The following is a 15,152-nucleotide window of genomic DNA, read 5'->3' as shown; positions in this document are numbered from 1 at the left end:
CAAAAAACGGTTCTTCTATTTCCTAGAAGTGTATGTCAATTGTAAATTGTGTTTATTTTTTTCTATCTCTGAAAAACACACATGTATGTGTTTAGTTAAAAGAAAAAAAAAATCAATGGTTGCATTCAGATTGTTTCTAATTACAAGATAAATAGATTTGGTCTATACCATTTACCAGTCTCCCTTAAATCCAGTGAGTGATACCTGATGTTATAAAAGAAAATTAACTTCTCTCCCTAGAAGGCTCCCAGTTAATCATTTGTGGATGTTGGTCAGGAGGGAAGGGAGCAGCAGAAAGAACGAGGGAATTTCTCTTTGACCCCAGCAGTTGAACAGCTTACACTCTGGAACATGAGATTTGATTATCTTAGCATGTGTTACTACAAATGTTATTAACAGTCATAAAATTATCCAGCTCATTTAAAAACAAGTGGCAGCCCAAGCTTTAGACTCTTTCTGACCTCTAGTGAATTCTGCAGCCATATTACGCAGAGTGTGAAGTAGTAAGTACTTTTGTTTGCTTTAAATTTACCAGCTGTTAATTTAATTGATTGTCCCTTTGTTTTGCAAGGACTCATGACTTCTCATCAGTCTAAGGTAGAATCTCACAATTGGTGGGATTTTTTTAACATTTTTTTTTAATCTTTACCTTTCAGTTGATGTGTAACTTTACTGTAGGCTGCTGTATGATTTTGCTGCTGAAACAAAGAGTTAATCAGAAAATTCTCAGATACTGCCATGCATCATGCCTTTGTGCATGAATAAAAAGTTGGAAACCGCATGAAAGCAGTAGTTGGGTTACCACACAACTGGATATGCTTAAGTCTGAACGCTTCATAACTCTAACTACTGGGGAGTTGCAAACTTATAAATAACCTTGCAATTGGTTAAAACCATATTAAAACCATATGAACAAAGACATAAAGCATTTGGTTAAAGGGGCTCAGTAAGTGCAGTAATCCTGTTGAAAGTAATCTAACCAGGACAGATCCATAGCTTAGGAGTGCCTGCAAGTGTGGCAATAGTTATGGGTATGCCAGGTATGTCAATACTTCATGGTAGGAGAGGATAATATCCTACTTAGGTGGAAACATTTTCTGTCTTTTTTTTTTTTTCTTTTAAAAATATTTTTAAATTCATGCACTTATTTTTAAAGGCATGCTTCAATGCACTGAGGTCTATTAACTTCTTAGTATGTGCTGAATGCTCCCAATAATCAGGGAATTCATCTAAATCCTTCTCATTTGTGTTCAGAGCTTCAGAATGGCTAAGGTTCACACTAACCAGAGGCTCTAGGAATTCTGATCCTTAAAATGAGGCTTCCAAAATAATTAGCTAAAGAGAGTGTTTACATGTAGGCTGTTCAGGTTTGCATTTACTTATCTGCTGAAATTTTTTGCCTTCAGCACTCCAGTTTCAAACTGTATTCTAGACACTTTAAATTTTGGTGAAATTGCAATTCTCTATTTTGACACCAGAACCTGGGTCTTAAAAGAAGAAAGCCCATATCATTACAATCACTATGAAATTCTGTTACTGAACAGCTCTGGAGTATTTTCCGTTTGTGATGGTCTTGCATATGTCACATTGTCACGTGGCAGCCAGCTGAGGCTTGCCAGTCAGGCAAAGAAATTTTAGTCTAAATTCTGTTATCTGCTTTTAACCTCTTACTTTTCAGTTATGCTTTAAGATGGAAGAATACATATAAAAGGGGACCCAGTGGTTTCTCTCTCCCCGCATCTTTTCAAGCAAGCTATTTGCTTTGAGGCACTGCCATGCAACACAAATCTGGAGTCTGTGGCAGGGATGCTAGTCCACGCTGTATGTTCAGCACACAAAGATAGTACTGGAACAGTTTCTGAAGAACACAGGGGCCTGCAAAAACTGAAAACAGCAGTATGTCAGGATGAAAATTTGCTAACTGTCCCTCTTGGTTCCTGAGATCTTTGAATTCAGGTATTTCACTTTACATGAAAAATAAAGTAAGGTCAGGTTGTATCAACATCATAGAACTCAGAATATCCTTCATTCATGCAACCTGTAAATCAGTGGTTCGGAAAGATGTATTGTGTATCTTGTAGTATCTTAAAATATCAGCACTCCTACAATAAGTTTGCCTGCTTTGGTAATTTCTCTGGTTTCTTAGAGCAACTCCTGCTGCTATGACGTTGAAAACAAGTTCTAGATATTCACCACAGGTTTGCAGAACCAAAGGCCTTGCTTCTAATTGTAACAATAATTCAACTATTGTGTTTATCTACTTTGCCATCCAAAGAATTCCAGCAGTTGCATGCCTGCACACCAGTAGGATGATTGACACTGTTGTAATAAAGTTAATGTTTAAACTTCCCACCCATAATAACTAAAATATCCAGAGATAAGGCTGAAAGTCAATTTGTAATTATCCCTGCTGTGCCAAGATGTTGCAAAAGATTCTAAGTGGAAGGTAATTTAACTTTTCAGACCTAGCCCTTAAAAAAGTAGGAAGAAGGTGAAAAACATGGGACATTTGTATCTCAGCTTTGCGGGGGTCAGGGGGAGGTTTTGTGATTCCTTTTTATTCAAACTGGGAACCATTTTCTCTTTGTTCTGCTGAAAATGTCCTTCTTACGTTTCGAATATAATAAGTTGTTTGCCTGTTGTTTACCGTCCATAGTACATGAAGGGAATAGGTCACAGTTAACAAACAAGCTACTAGAACATTTAGTATGGAATAATTCAATTGACATACTTTTTATACGTAAAGACAACATGTGATGATTATTTGTAGTCATCCTAACTAAAATATTGTCCTCAGAAGAAATAATACCCCTTCAGTCACACGCTCTGGGGCTTCTGTGAATGACCTGTATTAATTCAGTTTCTAGAGACTGGCTCTTTAAATTAGTGTTGGTAACTGCTTCCATGCTAGACTATGGAAATAAAGGGTATTACATCATTGTCCAAACATGTCTACTTAAATAAAAAGTATTTGTTTGCAAAAAATATATATATTTTAAATCTTTTACACAACGATCAGCATGCATGCCATTTTCCATTTCAGACTAAGCATACATTTCAGATGTGGAAAAAGCAAACATGTTGAAATAATTTGAGGCATGGGTATAGTCGGATCAGTCTTGGTAATCCAGAAGGGAGGGGTGCCCAGTGTATTATTACATTTCGTATATTATTTTTCAAGAGATGGATGCAATCAGTCATCTTCTCGCATATGGTTTGAAAAAAAAATTGTCTTGCTGGCAAGTAAACTGTTATTTAAGTACACAATCCACGGTACTACAGAAACAGTTTTGCCAAACTTGTCCAAGTATTCTCACATCCTTAAAGATGGTATAAATATCATTTATAGCAAGCCGTTTACTTCAGACTATATGGAATGCCTTCCTGCTCCCCTGATCTAAGTGTCCCAGTTTGCATTATGGCCTTTATTGCTTCTGTTTGATGGAGTGATCAGTAAAAATTTAATGACACTATAAAATAATAAAAATGTCATTAATTTACCACGGATCTTGGATGCAGTGGTTGTAAAGTTGCATTAATAAACAGAATATTTTTTACAACAAAAAGCATTGTTACGTGGGAACATATAAATAACACACATAAATTTAAGAGCAATTTTACTGTTAGCACACACATTATTATGGAATAGCCAATAAGTGTATAAAACATAGTATATAAAATTTTATGAAAATATACTGTGCACATCAAAAATTCAGCTTTTATCTAAGTGCAGAGAAAAGCCATTATTGTGTGCTTACTGTTTCATTGCTGTTCTTTCACAAGATCACAATTTTATATTTGTTTCTAGTCATTTGAAGTTTGCAGCCTTTTCAGAGGTAAGGGCTACTGCTTCCTTTTCCTTTACTCCTCGCTTCACTAAATCACTCTTTTACCTTCCACACGTGAAGAAAGAATTAATACTTTCTGCCAGAACGTGACAGAAAAGTTGCTAATTTAATTCAAAACTAAAAATAATGCCAAAGGGGTTGAAAGGCTTGCTTGGCGACTCTGGAAAAAAGGGATAGCTATCTAACAGTCGATCTGTCATCACTGGGGCTGCTCCATCACTGACTGTGATAATATGTGAATATGATGGATGCCACAGCCTCGTGGCTCATAACATTTAACATTCATCAGCTCTCACTAACGGGGGCTTTATAATTTAAATATCTTTATTTAATATGCAACATCTACTTCATACATCATAATTTCAAAGCACTTAGAGAACCAACAGTCCTGCAAGACAGTTGAGCAGAGTTTAATTTTTTCAATAACTTTTACGTTTTCTCCATGTTTGTGACTGACAACACATAAATAAGTGCCTAATCATATCATAGAATGGAAAATTAAGATTTGGCTGCTAAGAAGAATCTTTTTTCTCTTCTTTTTCTCAATTTAAAGAAGTAATTATTTTTACTGCATGTTCAACATATAAAGAAGCACAAAGGATCTGAACTGTGCTGGGAAGCTCTTTCAGTTTTCTAGTGCAATCTCCAATTTTCTGTGTTGATCTAGTAATGAGAAAGGGTTGTCAGTGTTGTGTCCTAAACCTTTTTTCTGAAATATAATTTGGAAAACTTTATGTGACTGTACAGTATAAGGTCCATAGCCAGTACAAAAAATCAGTTCAAATTAGAGGCCCAAAGTGCTTTTTCACAGGTAACAAAACACCTCCACTGTCCATAGCAGTGCGCTCTATTGTAAAATAACCAAATTTTTCTATTAATGTAGGTTAGGGAAGCAGCAATATTTCCAGTAGTCAATGTACATGTGAGCAAACACAATCCATGTGTAGGTAACACGTTTGTTAGTGCAGCTATGTATAGCAATTTACTTTTAATGAAGGTATGTCTTTTTTTGTTCATATAGGAATATTATGTACAAAATCAATCTTCCTCTCAGTCTTTGCTCATACTAGGAAAAAGGTATACTTTTAAAGGATTTTTAGCACAAGTAACTATTCTCTTTAGGATGAATTCAAGATGGGAGCAAAGACAAATCCCATAAAAAAGGATTGGACCCTAATGGGACAAGTTTTTTCTCTACTAATAGATTTTATATGAATTTGTTGTATTTCATGGAACTGAAAAGGCATCTACTGGATAAAATAATTATTAGTATTGAGGAACATTTTTCTACTTGTTACAGTTCTCTGAATTTGTCTAAACCCAATGCAAATATTGAAAAAAAAATTGCAATCACTATGAAGATCATTTTCAGTAAAAAAGCAAGTAAAGGAATTACTTTAAAAGGCATTTCAAAGACTTAAATATTGCTAGCCTAGTTACAGCTTTTTATGAATTAGAAGGAGGGGGTTAAGAAATAACTATAAATACATCTCCTTTGTTTGACAAGAGCAGGTATTCTTATGGTATAAGTGCTTTCATTTTACTGTTCATGAATGTTATCATGTAATTTTCCCTTCTCTCCTTCCATGTCAAAATATTGATATTCTTTCAGAAACTTTCTCTCTTTTTTTTTTTTTCTCCTTTTTTTTTTTTTTTTTTTCAACAGAATATTTTCTGGTAAAATCAAAGAGAATGAATGACTAGAAATATATTCCAAATGTGCATATTGATATGTAGCAGAGTCTGTTGATTTTTATAGCAGAAAGGTATTTCTCTTTCTTCCGAAACACACTTCCAGGCTGTTCTTCCAAGAATACTGCAGGTGCTGTATTAACATCCTTAAGAAAAAGCTTTTAGCGCAAATATTTTGGAAGAGACAATATGTGTGCCAAAAGCTGTTTTCTTAGTACTGCTCTTTGTTTTTATTTCAATTGCAAATCAGCCCTTTGCAGTGGAACGCAGAATCCTTGACAAAAATTTTTTTTATTCTGTCTACCAGTAAAACAAATCCGATCCTGATGATTCAGGTGAATTGTTACATTGCACAATATCTTTCAGTAAAATATTGGTCCTCTAGTATTGCAGTGCCTTTCTGCAGTCACATTTCATTTGAAATTCTTTTCTCATGAGTTCTTTTGTATATGTAAGCTCCTTAATCAACCACAGTTTTTGCAGAAGAAAATAAGATAACCAAATATAGAATGCGGAGTTTTTGTTGAACAATTGGAAGATTCTGAGGAACTTACAGAAATGCAGTTAGTACCTGGAATGCCTCAGCTGCATGTTGTGACAAATCCAGTGTCAGATTCTGCTTTCTTGTCTTCCTCTGCAAATTAAACAGAAAATAATTAAAAACAAATCCATGGCTGAAGGAATCAAAATAATTCCTCCATTGTTGGCCTGGTGGGGTTTTATTACTTATTTATTACATAGATAATTGAATTTATTATTTATTACAAGATAACTGAAAAATAATCACGTTGCAAAGCAGAAGTATTTGGAGGTGCAGCAAATGAGGAGTCAAGGCCATCAGATATGTTTTGTCCTTATAGAACGTTTCCAAGTTTCTAACCATCTTGCAGGAGAGAAACTTCTAAAGTTTTCTTCTTATGTCTAGTACGCACAGCACAGAACTAGGTCATTGAACAATAGACTGAACAGCAATCAGCACTCTACTTCTGCATAATGCATTAGGTATAACATGGAGAAACTGTTCGTAGGGCTGAAAGCTGGTATTGCATGTCTGTAAATTCAAGCTGACATGACATTTAATATTGTTTCATAGTAATGAACAACAAGGTTTCATTCATTCACAAGTACAACATAATGCCAAGTTTAGTCTGAAGAGGTAACAACAAGGCAAGAGGGAAAACATGCTATGTTCCTTCAAATGAGAACGTTGAATTAATGATAACCATTGAACACTTTGCTACTGATATGCAGCGCTACAGAGACTACTATTGTGAGACAATATTACACTGTCGTTTGTAGTAGCCTTGTCCAGTAGTTGATTGAGGAACTGGCTTAACACAAAAAATACCTTTCAGTTTCCACTTTCTAGTTCCAGGTTTCCTACGGAGGTCTTCAGCTCTCAAACGCTTTTTGGTTGCTTTCTGGTTTTCTAGGAGTATGCATGCTTTTCTCCTTTTTTTTTTTTTATTTTTTTTTATTTTGTTTTGTTTTGTTTTAATCTCCTTAGGTTCCCTTTCCACCGAGATACAATTTAAATTCCTAGACAAAATAATAATATCAGTTCTGTCATCTATTATTCCTTCTTTCAAATACTTGTCTTTGAAATCTGCTTGCATAAAATTCAGACTTGTGTTTTCTCAGAGGTATGAATGCAAACTTGAATATCATAGTGGGGCAAAAAGTGCTTTTTCCACTAAATTAGGAGGATGTTTTAATACAGACTCTTCTTTCAGCTTCTGAATTTTCATGTCTCCCAAATGTTGATTGTCTTTTCCAGTTTAAGTTAGAAAATAAATGGAAAGGCAAAGTGAGCAGCATCAATCAACACTGTTTGCTGCCAAGAGTGTTTTGTATTTGCATGTACAGTCATTTATGCATTATGGCAGTGCAGATCAAAATAATCTCAAAGTTTCTGTATATATTTCACATTTTAAACTGATTTTCATAAATGCAAACATTCAAAATCTGTAAAAAAATGTTGCTGGGTTAAAATTGTAATTAAATGCACTCATTATTTGTTCTGATTGAGAAAATAATGCATGTATCAGTGCATAAACATATGCACAGGCATATAACGAGAGCTAACCTATGGACCATTAAGACTACTTCTGTTCTTTTCCAGGAAAGAACAAGGTTTGATAATTTAGGCCCACAGTTAACAGGGAAACCCAATGAAGATGGAAAACTGGGCCCTGGTGTCATCGATCTTACAAGGCCAGAAGATGCAGAAGGTGAGTTGCAATTTTGACTACGGGTTATTGACCACCGCATCACAGAATGGTATGGCTGAAATGCTGCCAGTGTCATAAGTACTGTCCAGCTTACATCCCAGGGTAACGCCTGAATGATTTCTGTGTGGGTTTGAGAGATTGTAGTAAGTCCATAGAAAAGAGTGGATATACGAAAAGGACTGTAGCCCTCTAAGCCCTTCTGCAACACAACTGGGTTTCCCCCCCCGCCCCCCCCCCCAGAAGCTGTCAATTAAATATTTACATTTATGCTATTATTAGAAGTGTAAGAAACATTGAGAAAACTATCTCTGTAAGGCAATATATAATATTTTTTTCACCAGTTTTTAAGGATTTAGCAGTTTTGAAGTTAGGGCTCTGTAAGGAGTCTACCCATCAGTGCACTCACTAACTATTCAAGATATAGCAAGCACAATTTTATTGACAGGCAGCTGTCAAATGATAATGTGAAAATATTTCACATTTTCTATATGAAAATGCCTGATATGAACCTTCGGTGCATTTGTACTCATTTCAGTGAGAGTTCTCTGTATCAGGCATACAGTGTCAAGCCATAGGTTGAAATCGGTGTGCATCAAGATTGAGTTTAGCCTCTAGCAGGGTTACCATGTATGCTCTGGAAGCGGATGCCACCAGTATCCTCTCTATCCTATGATACACTAGAAGAGAACACGTAGATAGATAAGAACCCTACCAGTCATGGTAGTAAGATTAATGTACTATTCAGATAGAATATTATGCAACTTTTTGCCCCCTCAATTTACTTCTATTTGAGAACCATTTTGCTTTTTTTTAACCTGACAAGTTCTAGTTATGCCACTGTTCTTAAGAAAAGATTAAAATATCTCTTAATTTTCCCATTAATATCCAAACATCTGACAGGTTCAAAAAATTCGCTTGCTTCCTTTTTAAAAAAAAATAAAAAAAATAAAATAAAAAGGACAGGACCAATAAACTTGGTTTAACACATAGGGTTATTTTCAAATGATTCTTGAAATACTGTGACAGAATTTTTCTAACAAAAAGGCATTGATATTTTCTGTACAGAGAAATATTCCTATAAACACATTTTCTGTTCTGTCTCTCTGTGATCCAGAAATAAATGGTCCAGGTAAGGTCTCAAAAATTGTCCCTTCATTTTGAAGTCTGACAACAGCACATGCAAATTTTATCTTTTATTTACTGCATAGGTAGTACAAGATAAGCCTGTGAAAAAACATCTTAGAGCCCTGATTCTCCTTGCTCGCCAACCAACATACATTATCTTTAATCAGTCTCTAGGCAAATGAAAAAAGCTGAATTTAAAAGTATTTTGGGCAAGGACTTGTGTGCAATGGAGAAGCTGCAAGTTCAGTTCCAAGACATTCCTGTACTGACTCATCCATACAGAGGAACAGTTAACTCAAATTTAATTCAGCAAAATATTCCTACTTATTGGCTTAATATCATGATTAGCTTATAACTTGGAACTGACATATGTAGCAGGAGCGCACACTGATATATTTTTTGCTTATTTATTTTTTTTAAAGTATTTTGACATAGTCAAGATTTCAGGTCTCCATAACAGTAAGATAAAATGTTGACTGAAGTTCATCAGCCATTTACTACAAATAATATTCAGAAGGAGACTAGCCCTCAATGAGACATTTCAGATTTTCCATATATATATACACACATTTTTTAATAGTTCCTTACAAAACAAATATTTTCCAGATTTTCTTTTTTGGGTAGCTATCATTTATGAGTTTAATTTCTTCATCGTGTATTGGCTATGATTAGCCACTGTTGTATTGTCTTTAGACAGAAAAATAATGAACAGAAGTTAGGTAAAAAATAACTTTCAGACAGGTGTTTCGCAATGATTTTTTTTCTAGATGAAAGGACTTAGGAGATACATGGACTTTCAAGAGTACTTATTGACTAATCAGTTATTTATGAACTGCTTTGTAAAGGAATTTCCAACCTACAGCAACTTCTCATATTTCCATATGTTGAAGGGTATTTTTTTTCCTCAGTTGAGATAAAAAGTTGCAACAGAATACTTACAGATACACAATTACTGGTTCATATGACATCAAGTCCCTGATGACTTTCTTGGTTTAGCTCATTTCTTTCTGTTCATCCTTTCTCTTTCTAGTGTCCTTAATTTAGTATCTTGATACACCTCGTGGTACTGACAGCCCCCCCTGTTACTGGATAGCACAGAATGAAGCTTTGAAATGTGTAACCCAAGCTTCAGTGATGTGTGCCAGTTTAAGGACAGTGTACATGTCTTTCTAGAGCTAGTGGAGCAGTTTGAGGCACAGTGTGTTGCCACATGAGAAATCTGAGTTCATGAATGGATTCAGATTTCCAGACTTTGCTTAGCAGCCAAGAGATGTCTCTGGAAAAAAGGTGCTGGATGAATACCTCTGCTGATCTGAAAAAAAATGTTGGCAGGAGTTCAAAACTGAGCTGCTTATTTGTCCTTTGAGTTGTAGACAAGGTGAATTTAGATATTAGCTGGATACAAATTAAAATACATTCAAAATACCACCCAAGTTTTGCCCCTTGTCTTTGGCAAGCTAGCTAAGACATGACACTTCTAGCATGGCATCATTTTGAGTGGAGGTCTATTGAAAACTGTGCTTCTGAAATAGCAGTTAAACTCTGGCCTCTGATGTAATGTCAATGCTACAGACTGTTCTTCAGGGATATTAATGCTTCTAATTGTCATACTATTACAGATCTTTCTAGGTTTGCCATGTCACAGAGTTTTTATATGTGTTGCTATTATTTTGTGCTTCTGTACATGTCTTTTTCAGGACTGGGTTACTAAGAAACTTGATGACTTATTCTTTAGAATCATAGAATTGTTTAGGTTGGAAAAAAGCCTGAAGATCATCAAGGTCAACCATTAACCTAACACTGCCAAGTCCACTACTAAACCATGTCCCTAAGCGCCTTGTCTACATGTCTTTTAAATACCTCTAGGGATGGTGACTCAACCACTTCCCTGGTCAGCCTGTTTCAATGCTTGACATTCCGATGCTTTAGGTGATATCCTAATATCCAAACAAACCTTACCCCAACACAACTTGAGGTCGTTCCCTCTTGTCCTATTGATTGCTGCTTGTTTAGAGGAGGCTGACATCCACCTTGCTACAATCTCCTTTCAGGTAGCTGTAGAGAGTGATCAGGTCTTCCCGAGCCTCCTTTTCTCCAGGCTAAACACCCCTAGTTCCCTCAGCTGCTCCTCATAGGACTTGTTTTCTAGACCCTTCACCAGCTTTGTTGCTCTTTGGCCTCCTCTTAAGAAGAGAGCCTTGCTGCATTTTAGTGTGTTGCCAAGGTCACAATCATAACCAAATGTCCAAGGTTCCTAATAGCCATAGCCATTTTCTTCAAAGACTTAGTGTGTTTCACACCTTCCTTTCTGTTTTGTCATTGTTACTTACTTTTAATCTTTTTTTAGATACCATTTGAGTGCATGTTGCTGTAGACATCTCTAGATAATATTTATGTGTTTTGTTGTGTGCTTTTACACAAATAATGCAGTCATATAGAAAATAAAGATTTCTGAAGTAATGTAATGGTGGTCAGCTTTTTACCCTCATCTTTCATCAGAAATACATCCATATCTCTGAGGTCCAAGTGCAGTCGTGACAGAGTGAGTGTGTGGCTGTTAGATCTGTCAGATGGTTTTACTTCCGTCACTAGAATTTTAGAATTTCAGAGTTATTTGCAAAAGGTATATTGACTATTTGTAGCTGGCTTTTTGGTGGGGAGGGGGGGATGGGGAGCGGGGAGAGTAGTGTAACACATTTATTCCTGAGCCAAGAACTCCAAATTTAGTCCCACTACTGGCCATAAATGGGGGAAGTGCAGTTCGGGCTTGATCCCCCAACTGATCTAGACCAAGGGGACTATGGAAGTGCAGTTCCACTCCCTGCCTAGTGCCCACCTGTGTTTGCACAGGAAGCTAAAGTGTGCGGAGACATTGGACATGTCTGTCTCATCCCAACAGGCAGCTGATACAGAACAAATCTGGTAAGCGCCCCTGGTTCCCATAGCTTTGACACACTTTAAGGTTCAAGTAATTTGTTATAAGAAATATCAGCAGACTTCTGTGTTCTATGGAATGCCTTTGTAATAGTATCTAGCAATGATTTTTCTCTATTCCTAATATCTTTTCTATAACATATGGCAGTGATCTGAGTTTGACAGGACCAGAGTCATGTTTTCCTTTAATTTTAGGAGTGCTTGTGGTACTGGCTTATTGATCAAAAGCCGAAGCTACATGTATTATTTTTTTTTGAATCATGAATTATAAGACAAGTCTTGAAATTCTTTAAATTTAGCTCGATGCAATTACAAGATAAATATGCAAGGATACTGTAGGATGACTTTTAAGACTTAACTTGTTGTCCCTGTCCAGTGCCCCTTAAAAAAGAAATGTTTTTTAAGATTAATGGTAACAAGGTGCACTTTCAGAGATGACCTGGCTTATGAAGTCGTATTTGAAGTTTGTGTTACTCATAATGACCTAACTGTCATCTGAAAGGAGGCCTGAAAATCATCAGCAAGAGTTTTATATTATATATATGATATAAACCTCTCTATTACTTCCTTAGCTACCAGCAGGACTGGGCTAACTATATTAAAAAACATGCTCAGATTGTATTCAAAACATTGCCACTGACTGTGACACCATTGATGAATAATCCATAGCTATTAGACTTATATCATTACCTGGAAATTCCAGTTGTCATGTTAAAATTTATAATACATTTGTAGCTAGCAAAATTCAAAAACATGATTTGGAGCCTCATACATGTTTGGTGACTGGAATGCAAATTGATAAACAACAGCCAGTTATATAATTAAACAAGGAATTTTTTTTTTTTTTTCTCCAAACCTCATCATTTTAAAGGAAACCTCATTCTTTATGTAGGCAGTTTCACAATTTTGAACATTTGCAATTGTCACTACTGAAACACAGCTAACTGGCATGGACGCACCAAGACAGCTTTGAATCTAGCTATAGCTGAAACCCCTTTCTGAAAATGACTGACATACGTCAGCTGACCAAATTGTGGAGAATAGTCAGGAGCCATAGGTGACCCTGTTTAAATTCCAGGTGAGGGAACCTAAAATATTTAGTTCTTATTTATCTGATGATATTGGATGTTCTAAATATGTTTTTCTGGTTCACGTTCTAAAAAAAGATATTCCTTTCACAGATGCTCATTTTTGGTGATAGTGCTGCTTCTTTTGAATAGTATAATGTGCTCTATGTTTATGGTTCTTGTGCTTGTATAATGTGCTTTATGTTTATGGATCCTTCTGTTTTAGTGGTTGTGGTCAAATGCTTTGGAAATTTCTAGGAAGTATGTTAAGATTTTGTTTTGTAGTAGACAGAAATCTGCAGAATAGACTTAATGTTCCTGTTGACAATTACTGGTTTTACCTTAGTTCAGGTTGCAGTGTGGTTTCCTTCAGCAGTCACAGTCAGGGATTCAAATTCCACCAAGACCTGATCTTCATTCCTGCCAAAGAATTGGATCTGTTAAAATACAGTTTGCTTGATTGGATCCTGGGCTCAGGGAAAAACCATCTGAATGTTATTGTTTTGCCACTGCCTCACTGTGTGATTTTGTAAAAGAGAAATGACTTCTTTGTGTCCTCTTTTCCCAAGTGAAAAATCAGATGCATTGTGAAGCTAAATTCATTTTTATAAAGCAAGAAACAGATGAAAATGCTGTATTAGTACTTAACATTGAGTTCCATGTTCATTCATGTTGACATATTAGAATCAGGGGCTTGTGAATTAAATATTTGGCCTCACTTTGCCATTTTGGGAGAGCACATACAAAGCCCTTTTCTTCTGAGTCCTGTTTTGCTGTTTTAATTTGTTCTATTTCTTATGTGGTAGTTTTCTTGATTCTGTAAACTACGTGTTTAGCACTTGCTGATTCTTCCTTTGACTACTAATCTACCAGTGTGTGTTAAGCACGGACCATAGTTCTGAGGATAGGTACATGCCTGCTGGTTTGGATAAAAACAGTTTTAAATAACGTGGTGGGATCTCTCTGTCCACTTCATCTGTATCTATGTATTTATTTATCCTTCCATTAAACTGTTACTTTTCAAAGTCTTTCAAAGGATAACCTTTGCTATGAAATCTGGATGTTGACTCGGTCATTAAAAGGTATCTTGGAGTCCTCAGCGTGGGATTGGTGCCAGCCAGTCTTCTCTAAATTCATTGACTTAGTGCCTGTGTTCTCCCTTACACTGCCTGCTGTCTCTTATTTTAATTTTTATGTTCCTTGGTTTAAAGATTGTGGTTTTCTATATAACAAGTCACTGAGAATATATAGCTTTAAGCCTTATCTGTTTGATCATGGTATCTTCAACCATGCTTCAAGTAGGCTGACTGCAAGCAAGTTGGGGACTGCAAGCTGCGTAACCATTGGTAGTAGGCTGGTTCCAGCAGTAAACCCTAGCTTCATCTTATTAAATATAGTTCAGATATACACAGTTTTTGGTCTGAAGCTGATTTTGGACCTGAGCCCAAGCTTGAAGGAGCACAAGGTCACCTTTGCTTTTAAACGAACATACTTCTATTCAGCAGTAAGCTTAAGAACCCAGTTCTGCAGCACTGCAGATGGTAGATTTGCTGACCAATGTACAAAGTCAATGAATTGCTCAATATGCGCAGCAGTTAACTGCAGCCTGTCTATTTATGTCCATAACATTAGCACTTCCCATTAATACCTGACTTGGGCTAGCTACATTGTGAGGCATATTTTAGTACAATGAGAGATTCTACCTGCCCAAAAGCAAGGAAAATTGAATGGCAAAGAAAGAAATAGTAATAGGCATCATCACAGATTTAACCAATTGCCAGAACATGGTGAACGATAAGTGGTTGCAATGGCAGCAGCAGCAGTACATGTGGAATAATGAGGAGAAGAATGAGCTGACTGGGGAAAGACAGGGAGGCTTTGCAATGTAGAAGGTAGTTTCTTGGACGTGTGCGGAGAAACATGAGGAAAAGGAGCTACAAAGGGAGCACAAGGCTGATATCTAAGAGTGAGGAAAAACTGCCACCTTGTCCAGCTCCAAATTTCTGTCCAGCTGTAGAAGTTCATTTTCTCTTTCCCTGGTGATAGAGCAGACATCATGACAAGTGCCTGGGTTTTGCAAAAAAAACCCAGATCAGTGCTTTCGTAAAGGAGCACCTCTGCCATATACTCAAAGCCTCAACATTCTCATATATGCCCAATAGTAAATAATTCCTTACACAGAAGGGTGACACAGTTCCTTCTAAACTCAAAAAAAAGGTTGAATTTCAGCAGCTGAAAAGGTAGGTGAAAGGGAA

General features: G+C 36.3%; 1 protein-coding gene across 12 annotated transcripts in view; it reads left to right on the top strand.

Moving 5' to 3' along the window:
* The window catches only part of SOX6 (SRY-box transcription factor 6), a 372,602-nt gene that overhangs the window by 332,935 nt on the left and 24,515 nt on the right, over positions 1-15,152 (top strand). For all 12 annotated transcript variants that reach the window (XM_080404703.1, XM_080404708.1, XM_080404705.1 and 9 more), the window contains one exon: positions 7,663-7,771. In XM_080404703.1, the coding sequence (XP_080260829.1) occupies positions 7,663-7,771 (109 nt within the window). The remainder of the gene's footprint in view (positions 1-7,662; positions 7,772-15,152) is intronic.

This window comes from Falco punctatus (assembly GCF_963210335.1).
Source record: "Falco punctatus genome assembly, chromosome: 10".
Taxonomy (NCBI): Eukaryota; Metazoa; Chordata; class Aves; order Falconiformes; family Falconidae; genus Falco; species Falco punctatus.
Note: the sequence above shows the minus strand (reverse complement) of the source record. Positions and strands in the feature narration are given on the sequence as shown.